We start from the raw sequence: 16252 nt of genomic DNA, 5'->3' as shown, positions 1-16252 counted from the left end.
TCACTATGCCTGCCTATTACAAAAACCTATTCATTATTATCTACCCATAAAGTTTTCTTTTCTCCCTCTGACATTAATATTAAAAGCCTACTTTCTCACTCTGTCATTAATATTAAAATTTCTCACTCTGTCATTAATATTAAAAACCTACTTTCTCACTCTGAGTCTTTTTCTGTTTAAAAATTATGAAAACGAACTTCATATGCGATTGACTTCAGGAAGACTATTCATATGCGATTGACTTCAGGAAGATTATTCATATGCAGGAAGATTAATTTGAAAATTAATTATTCATTTTTTTATGAGTTCTTATTAGACGATTGGTTTCATTTAACTATTATGCCTGATTCTTTTTATGCATAGTTTCTACATTGTGTATAATTGCATTGAATTCTAGCATTCTAACATGTTTGTATATAACATATATATAGGGTGGAATGATAAAAGTGTTGCCTTAAAAAAACAACACTACAGTTTTATTTTAAAACTTAATTGAAAAAATCAATTCACATAACTTGATTATGTAGTACCTATTTACTATGCCTCCCCACGGGACAAAGTTAGACACCAGGGTCGTTTTTTAACGTGGAGAAAAGGTACAAAAATAAAAATTGTCTCAGTCGTGAAGGATTTTTCCTCCACTGAAAGAGAACAAGAAATAGAAGTGCAGCATCTGAAGAACAGATGTAGAACTGACATCTATTCAATGTAGCCACCTTCAGCCTCAATCACCGCCTTAATACAGGTCTGGAACTGGGTGCATGCCTTTTCCACAAGCGCCAGTGAGAGCTCGGTTAATACTTGGCAGATGGCAGTGATCAGGCTGGTGTTGTGGAAGGTCTCGACGTATGACCGAATGAAGTAGTTCAGCTAATTCAGGTTAGGGGAGAAAGGGCCAGTAAGAGAAGGGTACAAAGCCTGGGTCTCTTTGGACTTGTGGGCCGGTGCCAAATCCTGCTGCCACACCTAAGGTTTTTCAGCGGTCACCTGATTTCACCAGGGGATCACCACACTCTTCAGCACATCCATGTACACGTTGATGTTGACTTTCAAGGTGGCATGATGTGGCCCTCACTTGAAACCACACCGAAGACCATAACCGTGACCGGAAACTTTGTTTTCGTTACCTTGTGCATCTCCCTGTTATTCATGGCAATCCAGCGATGAATTTTGAGGGTGCTGGCAATGGTCCTGTTGTCATAACGTGGATCAGTAGAAAGCATGAGTTGTACAGCGGCGCATCTCCGATCTCACTCTTTGAACATCGTGTCACTTTCAGGCATGATAAAAAGCTCTGATGTTTCTTGGAATTTATACACAACTGGCCAACTAATAGATGGTCTGCAAAAAAAAAAAAAAAAAACGGTTTTCATCAAACGGAAATGGAATCATGTCGTCTTTTCTAGGGCAACAATTTTAGCATTCCACCGTGTGTGTGTGTGTGTGTGTAATATAAAGCTGAATGTCTGCGTGTGTGTGTGTGTATCTGGTCACGAATAGGCTCCTATATGGTTGACTATTTTAAAAAACTGATTACATATAATGATAGAAGATGTATCGAGACACAGGAATGGGTATGTTTGATCCTGCAGAATGGTGGTTCATTAAAATTGTGGGGTCTGCGTTCGCGCCTGGTCCACAAAGTATGGAAATAAAAAATTTAAAAATTTAAAAAAAAAAACGTTTACAAGTGTTTTTGATATAGATGTACATAAGAATACTTTGATAAGTATGTTTTAATTTAAATAGGGATGGTATAATAAAATTGTGGGGTCTGCGTTTGCGCCTGGCCTCCATAGAATGGAAATAGGCACAAACTTTAATAAAGACTTTTCATGTCTATCTGCGTAAGTATACTTTGATAATTATGTTTCAGTTTGAAGAAATATGGTATAATAAAATTATGGGGTGTTCGTTCGTGCCTGACCTCCATAGAATGGAAATATGTCACAAAGTTTAACACGGTTTTTTAATATAGATCCACAGAATATTGTGATAAGTGTTTCAGTGTGAACAGGTATGGTATAATAAATTATGGGGTTTATCTATTTTATTTTTACTTTCATCATATTTTGCTTTGGTTTTGATACCCCCAAATTCGGAGCTATCTCTTTACAACCCTTCCTTTTCATAACCTATCATACTTTCATAAATCAGAGTCCATTTTCTGTAGGCTGTTTTTGAACCCAGTCAACGACGGGTACTTTTGCTAGTATATATATATATATATATATATATATACATATATATATGCGAAACTTCTTTATCAAACTCCTTTCTGAATATTTGGGCTTGAAGTCGCTTAATATTTAACCTTTTCTTATCTATTTGGCGATAGTTCAGACAGTATCAACAAAGGCTGGAGTGCTGGTTTCAATTTTAGCTGATGGTACTGAAGTCATTATTTTTAATTTTTTAAATTATTATTATTATTATATATATTGAGTACGATATGATAAACAATCGATTTTTTTTTTTCAATAATAATAAATACAAAATCTGGATGCGTTAAAATATATTTAAGCATATTTTATGACCGGGCAATGTCGAGCAGCCTGCTTGTATACAACATTTATATATGAAAAAAAAAAACAAGAAAGGCCGGCGTTGATTCATTTTGGTTGAATACTTGAGAATGCAAATTAGTATTCCACGCATCAGAAATATTTCTCACGGATTATCGTTTAAAAAAAAACAAAAAAAACATGGAAACAAAATCAAAAGCATTGTTCGTCTAAATATTTGTCAATATTTCCTGGTTTTGTCGTCACAAAAAAATATTTGTTGTCTGTCTTTAAACGGATCCTCATTTTTTTACATTCATTTTGACTCCACCTAAAACACTGAACATATTATCGATGCAGCATTTTTCATGGAACAATACAAGAAATATTGAGTGGTGTAACTCTGCTGTGGAAGTGTAGCTATCCCAAACAAACAGTTGCAAGTTCAATCCCTATACAAGGCAGTAGATTTTTATTTACTCTTGAAACCTCCCTACACTAATAAATAATCTCATATTAAAAAAAAAATACAGAAGGACATTAATTTTCAATAATGTGATCATGCGACTTTAATATTGAGCATTTTTTGGGGTCCCCCAACAGAGGAGGGATTTGCTCCCATTTGTTTGTTCGCATTTTTCTCAATAACCATGCCTTGGATTTTTTAAAATTTTTGCACAAACATTAGTCATGGTGAAAGTAAATTTTTGCCACAATAGATTTTCCGGGATAACTATGGTTGCTCTCTAGGGACCATTATAGGGGTAAAATTGCCCCCAAATCGTTTCTATTTAATTTTGCACTTTTCTCAATAACCACTCCTTGAATTTTTTGAAATTTTGCACAAACATTAGTCATGGTAAAAGTAAATTTTTTTCACTCAACGAAGGGAACTTTGCATGCTCAGCTTGTTTAAATGGAAATTGCTCCAGACAAGACTGTTATGACCTGAAATAGATTGGAGTAATAATTTGAACGAGTGTTTGTAGCCGGAGCTTTTATTTACTTGAGAGTCACCACTTATCAAGGCTCAAAGGCCACTCGAGGATAAGGGTTAATGCATGTAAGGTGGTAATGTAGTAATCGTTAATCGTGTAAATTGGATAGAATTCTATTATTTGTGGGGACGTTGTATTGTTTACATTGGATTAGAGGGCTATCATGTTGTATTCAACCGGGAAGCAGGACAGCGGAACACTGTTCCACGGGCGGGCAGTTTTGGGAAAGAAGCTTTGTTCATGAAATCTGCATTTAGATTTAAGCACAGATATAGAGTGGGGAAATCGTTTATCGTGGTTGTAGCTAGTTGAGTGCTTTTTGTGAAAGTTTGGCAAAGTGGGAACCATAGATTTGAGTTTAGTTGGTATATCCTTAGCGTGAGGCTTGCAGTGTACCTTTCTACGTCTCTCTCAGGCTGCTCCACCAGTCGGTATTTATGGCTTAACCAGCAAATTATAATCTTGCAAGGAGGAAGAACCCAGATGTATTTATGCTTATTACGTTAAAGCCACTTAGTGTAAAAAGAGATGATTATCACAAAGACACCTAGTGAGGTTAGTCTTGGACACATCAAGACAATATGAAGAAGGGAAACGGTGATCAGGAAAAGAGTCCGCAACCTTTTTTTTTTTTTTAAATAAGCTTTTGGAATGAAAACAGCAAATTGGTAAAAAACCATGAGACCAACAAATTAAATGTGCTGGAATTAAGGAATTAGGGAATATTCAGTTTAACGTGTTGGGCAAATTTAAGAAATTATCTCGTTTCATTTCCTGCAGTAATCTCTGGACACAATACCACAATTATAATTTATTGGCTATGTTAGTTGGTTTCCGCATTCAAAGATATTTCGTTAAGATTTCAGCTCATATTATTTGGATTATTCCAACTACTATTCTCATCTTGAGTGTTATTTTCACAACGTTATGCTCGATGTAACCTCTGACCTTCTTCAGGTGTATAATAATGCATAAATAATATATTATCTCTGTATTTTAAACATAATTTCCACGTTCTATACGATTTCATAATTTTATAGACACATTGTGGTGCAGCAGCAAATATTTACTGCAGAGTTATTTATGCATTATTATTTTTATTTTATTAATGACTCAAGTCACCCCAGGTGGCCTGAAGCACCCCAATTTTGGGTACTTGGTATTTGTGGCCTGAAAACTTGTCATTAACTTTGAGGAGTATTTGGGTCTGTTACCCTAGGTGACTAGAGTTCCTCTCAGCTTACGGTATATATTACCGTTTTTCACCTTTGTTTTTTTTTGTTTTTTTTAATATCATTTTTTACCTTTTATTTAAAAAATGTTTTTATTCCGGTATTTTTTTTTCATTGTACTTTGCATTATTTTCTGTTATTATATGTCCCCATTTATCCCTTTTTTTTTTTTTTATTTCTATCATCAACATCCTTCCTACTTTTATGTACATATATTATTATGTGTCCCTATTTATCCCTTTTTTTTATTTCTATCATCAACATCCTTCATACTTTTATGTACATATATTATTATGTGTCCCTATTTATCCCTTTTTTTTTATTTCTATCATCAACATCCTTCATACTTTTATGTACATATACTTATCTCTATTTTATTTCTAAGCTAATATCCTTATGCCAACAGTTTTGTGAATATATAAACTTAGCCTTTTCTCTTCTGATGAGAAGCATTAGGCTTCAAAATGCCATGGCCTGAAGAGTTTTTTTTTTTCTTTTTACTTATTGATTTGATGATGTGATAAAATTTTATTTAACATTGAATTCTCATCCTTCATTTCATATATATGTACTAGCAGACTGGCCGGTTGTAAAATATGCTTAAATATGATATTTTGATTAATGCAGATTTCGTATTTAGTATTATACTAGCGGGTGTACCCAGCATTGCTCGGGTGTGTGTAGATGGTGTAGTAAGGAACCCTCCCCCCACCCCCAAAAAAGTGGTAGTAGCGGGGTGGGGGTCAAAACAACAGTAGGCAGTTTGGGTGGAGAGAGGTGTTTCAAAAAAAAAAAAAAAAAAAAAAAAGTGGTAGTAGGCAGGCAAACTCGAACCCGTAACACAAAGGAGGAAAAAAAAAACTGTCTTAGCCGATGTCTCCATTGCGCAACCGGAAGTCGAGAGCCTTGAAATTAAGCAAAATCAGTCCAACAGTGATAATGACTTGCTAAAATATCGGCTAAAAATGATACCTCCATGTACAAAACTGCCCAGTTGAGGGTGAAGGAACAAATGTTTTTGGTCAGTTTTTTGATATGCCGTCCAAAGGTTCAAACTTGAAAACGATACCAATCTCGTGAGGATCCGTCGTGTGTGCCGAAAGTCAAAACCAAAACGTTTAGCTTACGATTTACTTTTACGTTAATGGCTGAGCTATGAATCCATGTTTGCTGCAAGGCAGAAAATTAAAACATAAACCAATAGCTATACTGGGTACACATGCATATACCAATAAGTAAACCCCAAAACAGATAGGAAGTTAATTAAAATGAATGTTTAAAAGAATATGCAAATTAGCTAGATCTTTTGCAATTCTACGACCCATATATAACAAAGTTGTAGTTTCTTTTTAAATAAATATAAAAAGGATTTCCACAAATAAACACAATTTTATGAGTTTGTGTGTGTGTGTGTATATATATATATATATATATATAGATTTTGTTATTGTTTTTTTTTTTTTTTCATTTTTCAAGCGATACATACGGTTAATATTGGCTCCGCCTCGGAGCTAATTTTTTTTATTTACTTAGAAAGTCGCCCTTTTTAATTTGGACGTATATAACATTTTTATTTATTTATTATTTTTTAAATTTTTTTTTATTATTATTTTTTTTATTATTATTTAAAAACAAAAAAAAATAATAAATAAATAATAAAAAAATATATCTATATATATGATATATATTTTTTTTTTTAAATATTTACCTCATATTTTTTTTACAGTTTAAAATTAAAATTAATCTATTAAATTATTTTTTTGAATTTAATCTTTTTCTCTTTTCCAGGTGACGAAGATGAATCGAGAAAAAATGGAATGTGAGTTTCATGTTTTATTCATAACAAAACATTTTCTATTGTACCTACTCATTGGCTATTCAAATATCTATGAACAAAACTTATGAACCTGCTTCTTTTAGAATGGCATCGTCACACAAACCTGGTGTGCCATTCATCCTGGGTGGGTTGAGCCAACTTCCTCCAAAAAGGAAGTTTCTAAAAAATATCAAATTCACAAGCGATTCCCAGTCATATGTATATCATTGTTAGGGGAGATAACGACGTTAAGTTTTGCAGCTCTTGCAGGGAGATATCGATGTTCTTCCACATACAGCGCCTGTTGTTGCCAAATGGTTACCCATCTAGTACTAGCTAGGTTCAACATTGCTTAACTTCAGTGATCTTAAAAAAACATTATTTCTCTTAATTTTGTAGTGAGTGAAATTAGGTAATGTTAATATATCCCGACTGTTGGCCAAGCGGTCAAGTTTTGAATCTCAGCATGAAACATGTCTAGCTGTATAGAGGAGTTGTGATGCAGCAAGGCATTTTTGGTTCGATACTGACAGAAATATACGGCCTTCCTATTTATTTGACTCCTAACGAGGGCAAAGTTAGGAACAAGGTCAGTTTTGAATGTGAAGAAAAATCCAACTCCTTCCCCCTCCTCTCCCCCCCACCCAAAAAAAGCACTCTGGATTGGAACAAACATAAAAATTGCTTTAGTCTTTTTTTTTACACACAGGAATCACCACTTATTAAGGCCCAGAGGCCACTCGAAGATAAGGGTTAATAAGTATACATTAGTCAATGTGATTATAGCGTAGTAAACATAAGTAGTGGAATTTTTGTAAGTTGAGTTACTTAGGGGGATGGTTCACCATGAACTTACTTACGTTGGACTTGAAGACAATCTCTAGAAGGAATTCTCCTTCATTTCAGCATCAGAATAGATACTACACTTTGATCCTAGCTGAAAAGTCAAGGACCAGGGAGTTAACGATGAACCCATGCTCTTTCGCCCCTAGCGAATAACACTTAAACATAATTTTTATTCTTGCTTTTGGAATATTTGGGTTGGGAACTTTGCATTAATTGAGTTGAAGCCAAGTTCCTTTCTCGAATTATAAATTCACAAATGCCCCTCAGTTGCATGTATATCTTGGTCAGGGGAGATAATTTTTGTTAAAGTCAAGATTGTCTGAACATTTTGACTTCCAGTTTCTGCATCGCAGACAGGGAGACGATAACAATCAAGGTATGGTTCCTTCTTATTAATGATTATCTTTCTCTCAGATAATGTGAAAGCACCTCCCTCATTTTCTGCGTTAAGAATGGCTTTCTTATCCACTTAAGCATGTCTAATACTCCAGTTAAATGTTCAGCAGAAATCAGAAGCCGAACAGTAGATAAACTTGTCTACTGCCACATTGGTTTTTGCACCTTTTGCTCCCCCCCCCCCACCGCCCCAAGTTTACTCATCTGCTACTGGCCAGGGGAAATAATTTTGATGACATTAGTGGTTAAAGTCAAGAGTGTCTGCTTTTTTTCACTTTTGGTTTCTGCATTGCAGACAGGAAGACGGTAACAAGCAAGATATGGTTCCTTCTTTTTAATGATTATATTTGACTCGGAGTCAAAAATAATCATTGAGGTAGATGACAGCATTTTATTTTATTTATATTATTATTATTATTTTTTTTTGTTGTTTTATAAAAACTAGCAGTTTGCTCGGGCCCTATGTACTGTTCATAACTTTCTGTGCATATATATATATATATATATATATATATTAAAAGGTTTGACTCATGTCTAGGTAATCTACATCTAAAATTGGTGGAAGAGTTTGGTAGAGTCTGCAAAAGTCAACTCTTTCAACTTTGACCTCTTGGCAGCCAAATTTTGCCCAAAATTTGATTACAAAGCTTGCTGCATGTCTGAATATGCTTCATGTAAAATTTCAAATATTTAGACCCAAAATTTGCTGAATAGTTCGCTAGAGACTGCAAAGGTCAAATCTTTTGAACTTTGACCCCTTGGCAGCCAAATTTTCGGCCAAAAATCGATTAAAAAGCTTGCCCTATGTCTGAACACACTTTATGTAAAATTTCAAATATTTAGATCAAAAATTGACTGAGTAATTTGGTAGAAATCGCAATTTTGACCCCTTAACATTTATTGTTTTGGGCTCAAATCAAATTAAAAAATTTGATCCATGTCCAAGTAACATACATCTAAAATTTCAAGTGTTTAGATCCAAAATTGGCAGAGGAGTTTGGTAGAGTCTTCTAAGGTCAAATCGTTGAACTTTGACCCCCTGACAACCAAATTTCTGGCCGAAAACCGATAAAAAAGATTTTCCCAAATCTCAATACCTTGTATGTCAAATCTAGAGTTTATAAACTGAAAATTAGTAGGGAATTGTACACAAACACACAATTTCACTTTTATAGATATATAGATGTCACACTACCCTCTCATAGTTAGCATCTGGTATTCACAACTGATCACCATTCTAATACTGACTAGACTCAATGTTGCTTAACTTTGATGATCTAGTGAGAACTGGAGTATTAACATGATTATGTTGTGTATCACTTATGTCATAATTGCGTTGACACACCGGTTTTCATCAGATCATCGAAGTTAAGCAACATTGAGCCTGGTTAGTACCAGATGAGTGACCATTTGGGAATTCTAGCTGCTGTATTTAACAATGTCGACTCCGGAGAGGTGTCCATAGTCTGTCAAGACACCTGAAGGAAGCCTTTTATGTATATATGTATGTATGTATGTATGTATCTATCTATCTCTTAGTTTGTTTGTTTGTTTGTCTACCAGTCTGTTTATTTGAGTAAGGAATCTGAGTACATTTAGGTTCTTCCTTACAAGAATGTGATTAGGACGTCAATACTGATTGCAAATATCATAATTGCGTTGACACACCAGTTTTCATCAGATTCCAGAAGTTAAGCAATGTTGAGCCTGGTTAATACCAGATGGGTGACCATTTGGAAATTCTAGGCGCTGTTTGTTCTCTCCGCTTATCTCGGCATCTGTTTCCAGTTGTCCTGTACATACACTTCACTTTCCACTGGTATTTAACAATGTCGACTCAGCTTAGGTGTGGTTGGAGATTGCGTGCCTCCTGCCACAAAAATTTCATGCACGGGTATCCATAGTCTGTCAAAGACTGAAGGCACCTGTTTTTACATATGTCACACATAGAGAGCTTGAAAATAGACAACTTTCGTATTAAATGTGAGGAATGGGGTGAGTTAGTGCTCAGCGGTGTTAGCCTTCTACCAGATTACCGGAATATTTTAACGTTTTTATGACCATATCTGATTTACTTATTTTTATTGTCTGATGAAAAGAGCTTGTTTTAGAAAATCCATGGGTTAAAGATTAAGAATATATTGTAATTTATTCAAGGTGTTTTTGAAGGCTTACAATGCAGGAATGTGCAGTCGTTATGAGCAGATAAATAAATAAATGAATAATTTTTTTTTTTATTTACCTGAGTGGTTTGTTTTTCTTTTTCTTTTTGTTTTTTACTGTGGATGGTATAAAAAATACCATTCACAGTTAAACATTTTTTTTTAAATTCGATCAGACAATCCCAAATCCAAAGCATGTTTGCAAGCTGAACATATAGGAGACTGAGTATCCGAAAGTCTCACAACTTGAATACTGTCTGTGTTCAAGTACTTCGAGGCCTTCCAGGTGGCCTTCTTTTTAAATACCGAACCTGTAATTTGCAACCCATAGCTGTATTGCTTTTTTATCTGGAACAGCATCATGCCATCCTAACTTGTAATGAACTCGGAAAGTTCTTTGCTTTGCAGTTACAGATTAACCATTCTTCAAAAACATTTCTACAGTAAAAGCACAATGTATACCAGTCCAAACTATATTGCTTGATGTTGGTACCTGAAAAAAAAAATGGCAAGTTCTTAGCGAAATGAAACCATCATTGGCACTTGCATAATTGATCAAAAACATTAATTCCTTCACCCTCAACTGGGCAGATTTCTACAAAGAGAGGTCGATTTTTTGCGAGCCATTTTTTGCAAGTCATCATATCGATTGGATTGACTTTGCCTTATTTTAACGTTCCAAACTTCTGGTCGCGTCATAGAGTAGCGGTAAGATGTCAGATTTTCTTTCACTTTTTTTTCTGCCTTTGCAACACGGGTTCAAGCCTGGCTGCCTACTACCACTTTTTTTTTTTTGCTCAACACAGACCTCCAAACACCCGGGCAATAATCAGGCACCCAGGCTAGTTTAAATACAAACATTTATTTTTATTTTTTATCATTTTCAGTGTGCAGAGAGGCGTGTGTGGTTTTTGCTAAAGATGGCGACAGTTACATTCGTTCCCAAGACATTGGAACCGTGATGCGGGCTATGGGATACAGCCCCACCGAAGCTGAGGTGAAATCACTTGTGGGTTCAATTGATCGGGATGGTAAGTTGGTAAAAAAAAAAAATTTTTTAAATGAATGTTTGTCTTCATTTGTCAGGTCTGTTCTTCATTAAAAGAAAACCTCTCTTAAAGAGTTTGCGTGTTTTAAACTTGTTTGGTTGTATATATTATTTAATTGGAATTCATTCCTTCGTGGCGCAGTGGATAAAGACGTTGAATCTCTACAGTTTCAGGTGAGTATTGTCTGAAGATAGCGGTTTCAATCCTACCCAAAGCCGGCCAGAGGCTTACTTGGCCAAAAACGTTGTGAGACAACAACAACTATGGAAGGCAGTAATTGCTGAGGATGCAGTTAGGAGATTCGGAGTTCCTATTCCTATTCAGTCGCGGTTACCACCTGACGAAGGCCAGAGGAATAGTTGGCCGAAACGTCATGAAACAATAACTAAAAAGATGAGGATAAAAGTCCGCAATAAATAATGGGAAAATCCCACCGTTGCAGCACAGACCAAGAAGACTTACTTATTTAATTATGAGAAAAGGGAGCTCTTAAGAAATTGGCTAACCTTTGAAATAGTAAATTTTGCATACGAGGTTTTATATTGTGTTTATGTGGTTTTTGAATATTTAATGTCCCCTCAGATAAGCAACTTAGTTTATCTAATGAAGTGACTCTATGATCTAACCTAAATGATACCAGTATCTATATTATCCTACAGCAAAGCATGCAGGAAGGTCAGTTGTGTTTCTACAGGTCTCTGAGATAGATAGCCCTATCAATAATTTCCTCCACTCTTTATCTTTGCCTAGACCTAAATGTAGATTCCATGAGAAATGTTTCTTTCTTAGAACTGTCTTCCATTTGTCTTCTTTCCAGCTGACTACAATATGGTTGTCTTCAAGTCCAATATAAACAAGTTCTTGATGAGCCGTTCCACTTAACAAATTTACTGAATTTCCATTACTAAAGATTACTATATTGTCCAATCAACTACTGTACGCTCTTTAACCCTTATCCTCGAGTGGCCTCTTGGCCTTGAGAAGTGGTGATACCTATGTAAAAAAATTTTTTTTTTTAAATGTGTAATACTGCATGTTTGTTGGGGTGCATATATATATATATATATATATATATATATATATATATATACATATATACATACATATAGTCCTGGTCAAAATCATAAGACCACTTACGAAAGTCAGCGTTTACGCATATTATCGAATTTTTAATCAAACAAATGGTTGAAACTATTGCCAAAAGGGAAAATATGATGGAAAAAAATGAAATCTGCTTCATTCAAAACCGTAACCCTGATCTAATAATTATTTTTTTAAAAACAAACATTTTCACCTGGTCAAAATGATAAGACCACTGATAATTTATCTAGCAAAAGGCAATTATAAATTACTAAAAAGTGTCTCAGTATTTAGTATATCCTCCATTATTACGAATTACTTCAAAAATTCTCTTCGGCATGCTTGCGACTAAGTTTTTTATCAGTTGCGAAGGAATTTTATCCCATGTATTGAAAACTGAATCAGAAAATTCCTTTATCGAATCATACTGGGTTCCATCCTTGAACACTTCTTTTGTCATCCATCCCCAAAGATTTTCAATGGGATTGAGGTCCGGAGAACATGCTGGATGATCTAACAATTCAATATTATTTGAAGAAAAGTATTCTCGTGCTTGTCGAGAAGTGTGTATCGCAGCGTTGTCTTGCTGGAAAATCCAATTTCTTCCACACAGATGTGGACCCTCAGTCCTGATAGAAGCATTTTCAAGCATTGAAATGTACTTCAATGATGTTTGCCGGCCTTTCACTACTTGCAACTTTAGGGTCCCAGCTGACAAGAAAGCACCCCAGATCATTAAAGACCCTCCTCCACTATGCCGAGTTGAAAACATCTCTTTGGGCAAATTTTTATCATGCCAATAGTATTGAAATCCATCTGGACCATCTAGATTAAACTTTTTCTCATCGGAGAAAATTACATTTTCCCACTTCTCTTCATCCCAAGTCTGGTATTTGGCGGCATATTTAAGTCGGTTAGTTTTGTGCTGTTCAAGAAGACGTGGTTTCTGCAGTCGCTTTAAATGATTTAAACCCTTCATTTTCAGATGCCTTCTGATGGTTTTAGGACTACATTCTGCTGCTGTTTGGCTTTTCAATCGACTTGAGCTCATACTGGAGTTTTTTTGTTTTTTTTAACTTCTTCTGATACAGCGATCCAGTGGTGGGGTTATTTTTTTTGGTCGACCTGGACTCTTTTTGTGCCCATATTGATCTGGATTTCTTAAAAAAAACTATGATTCACTTCGTTTGCAATGAATTTATGGGAGAGTCCACCCCCTTAAGCTCAAATATCCTTCCTCTCTCAAACTCTGATAATGGTTTCCCTTTATTTTTATAATTTAGTAAGATGTTTTTTTATCCACTAACAAGTTGCTTTTAGTAACATAGAAAGCTTTTTGTATTCATTTTTTCAAAACTAACCGATTTTATTAAAGTGGTCTTATCATTTTGACCAGGTGAAAATGTTTGTTTTTTAAAAAATAATTATTAGATCAGGGTTAAGGTTTCGAATGAAGCAGATTTCATTTTTTTTTTTTCCACCATATTTTCCCTTTTGCCAATGGTTTCAACCATTTGTTCGATTAAAAAAAAAGGGTGCTGGTCGCATGCCCAACCTTCCCAGAAGGTATATACAGTGCTTAGTCTTCCCAAATGGTCACCCATCTGGCACTGGCCAGGCTCAACATTGCTTGACTTCGGTGATCTGGCAAGAACCAGTGTGTCAACGTGATTGTGCCGTACTTTTGGCATTACGTTAGTGATTTAATATTGCAAGACTCCTTTATATAACTTCATACACCATTGAACAAATAGAATTTTAGCCACCCTTTAATTGCCATTGCTCCCAGGTCCACTCTGACCCGGACTGGTAATACCTGTTAGGGTCCCAACTATGGGTTAAATAGAAACCGACTTAAACAAATATACTCTATTAAAAAATTGTTCTTCAAAATCACTAGATTCAGCATTAAATAACCTGAAATGGATTGATATGCCGTAAAATAACCAACTAACCAACCAAATCAACCTGGGCTTTTTATTTCAAATCGGAAGCATTTCATTCGCATATTAGGTGACAATATCGCAAGCAACCATTTTCTTTTCTTTTGTCTTCATTCTTGTTGACTACATAGGACCCTACAGGCTGCACAAATACAGGTTTGTACCAATTTTTAAGGCGTTTAAACACAGAAGAGTAACTTGTTTTGAATTTTGGTAGCATTTCAAACCACAAAGTAAAAAGTAAGCAATAGCATTAATTTCCCCCACTCTTTATCTGTGCCTAAACCTAAACGTAGATTCCATGAACAAAGCTTTTTTCTTAGAACTGCACGCTTGTGGAACTCTCTTCCGTTTGTCTGCTTTCTAGCTGACTACAATATGGTTGTCTTCAAGTCCAATGTGAACAAGTTCTTGATGAGCTGTTCCCCCTTAAGTAATCCAATTTACAAAATTTCCACTACTAACAATTACTACGATATTGTCCCATTGACTACCGTACACTCCATAACCCTTATCCTTGAGTGGCTTCCAGGCTTTAATAAGTGATGACTCGTTTGTAAAAAAAAAAAAAAGACAGTACTATTATGCATTATAGATTTTTACCTTGAAGTAATATTTTGAGTTTCTTACACCAACTGGCTTCATGCCTTGTCTGGAGTAATTTCCATAGAAAAAGAGAAAATCAACATACCCAATACTGTTCAAGGATCGGTCATTGATTATATATTTTAAATATTTCTATTAAAATTTTGATTTTAAAAAAAAAAAAAGAAAAAAAGATGTTAACGATACTTGTGCACAATTTGAACCACAGGTAACTCAACATCCGATTGACTTTGCTCGGAACATGATGTCAACTGCTGCCGTTCACCTATTATGAAAGTGTAACAAACGCTACTAAAAAAACACTGAAGGAAACCTTTAAATATAATAAAATTAACGGAAAAAGAAACACTAAAGTAAAAAAAGAAACAATGATCTACCGTAACAATTTTTTTTTTTAATTACTAGCATTTCAGTTGCCTAGGTGTTTGGAGGTGTATGTTGAGCAAAAAAAAAACTAAAAACATCAATTTTTTTTAATTTGGTAGAGACTGCAGGGGTCAATTTTTTAAAAACTTTGACCTCTATTATGACCTCTTAACATTTATTGTTTTGGGCTCAAATCAAGTTATTAAGTTAGATTCATGTCCAAGAAACTTATTTCAAGTGTTTAGACCCAAAATTGTTGGGGTAGTATGGCAGAGTTCTCAAAGGTCAAATCGTTGAAATTTGACCCCTTAACAGCCAAATTTCTGGCCGAAAACCGATCACATAGATTTTCCAAATCTCAGTACCCTGTATATCTAATTTCGAGTCTGTAGACTTAAAATTGACAGAGTTATCGCGTAGGGAAATGTACACAGACACACACACAGACATGTTCACTTTTATGGATATATAGATTTTTTTTTTACTGGGAAAAAGCAAAAAAAAAAAACAATTAAGTTGTATTTTTTATTTTGTGCCCATGAACAACACCCCCTCAAACAGCCATTCCTAATAACCTATAACGAGATGAATATATCCACCTAGGAGTTGCAGATGCCGGAAGATGTCGTTTCATATTGCTAAACAAAACGATTAATGGCAGCAAAGAAAAAATGCGATGGTAGAAAAGTCTACCTAATCCTAAAGAAATATCCTGGCTGTAAAAAAAAAACAACCAAAAAAAAATGGTTGCCTTACCCACACCTTACAGAAAAAAATTGAAAAGAAAAAAAAAAGACAAAAATCAAAAGTTTACTTTACATTAGTTACAAAAATAAATAAAAAATGCAAAAAAAAAAAAAAAAAATACATGCAAAACACATAAAGTGCTTTTTAAAAACTTTTTTAAAAAATTGAAAAACAAAAAAATGGTTTTCTTATTAATTTTGTTTGACAAAAAAACAAATGGTTGCAAAATAAACATTATTCACTTAAAAAAAATTGTAACAAGAATAAAAGAGAAATTGTTATGGTCGTTTCTTTTTTATTTTCGTAATATATTTTTTCTGGTGATTTTTTTTTTTTTTTGTATTTTTAAATTTCTTCTTCAGCATTTTCCTTGAGTAGCAATGTGCCTGTCAAAAGCCAGCGGTTGTCATCCTGTTTTGAGTAAAGCCAAGCAACCAGTTAGTTACGTCTGGTTCAAATCCTGCACAAGTACCAAAATTTTAATTTCTCTTTATTTTGTGTTCTGTC

At 34.6% G+C, this 16252-nt stretch overlaps 1 protein-coding gene across 2 annotated transcripts in view; it reads left to right on the top strand.

Annotated features, from left to right (window-relative positions):
• Positions 1-16252, top strand: part of LOC145256472 (neo-calmodulin-like) — a 94278-nt gene that overhangs the window by 69184 nt on the left and 8842 nt on the right. For both annotated transcript variants that reach the window (XM_080115409.1, XM_080115410.1), the window contains exons 2-3: positions 6523-6553; positions 10842-10985. In XM_080115409.1, the coding sequence (XP_079971535.1) occupies positions 6532-6553; positions 10842-10985 (166 nt within the window). In that variant the 5' untranslated portion in view covers positions 6523-6531. The remainder of the gene's footprint in view (positions 1-6522; positions 6554-10841; positions 10986-16252) is intronic.

The sequence above is a fragment of the Euprymna scolopes genome, chromosome 32, assembly GCF_053919585.1.
Source record: "Euprymna scolopes isolate OS-2025 chromosome 32, ASM5391958v1, whole genome shotgun sequence".
Taxonomy (NCBI): domain Eukaryota; kingdom Metazoa; phylum Mollusca; class Cephalopoda; order Sepiida; family Sepiolidae; genus Euprymna; species Euprymna scolopes.
Note: the sequence above shows the minus strand (reverse complement) of the source record. Positions and strands in the feature narration are given on the sequence as shown.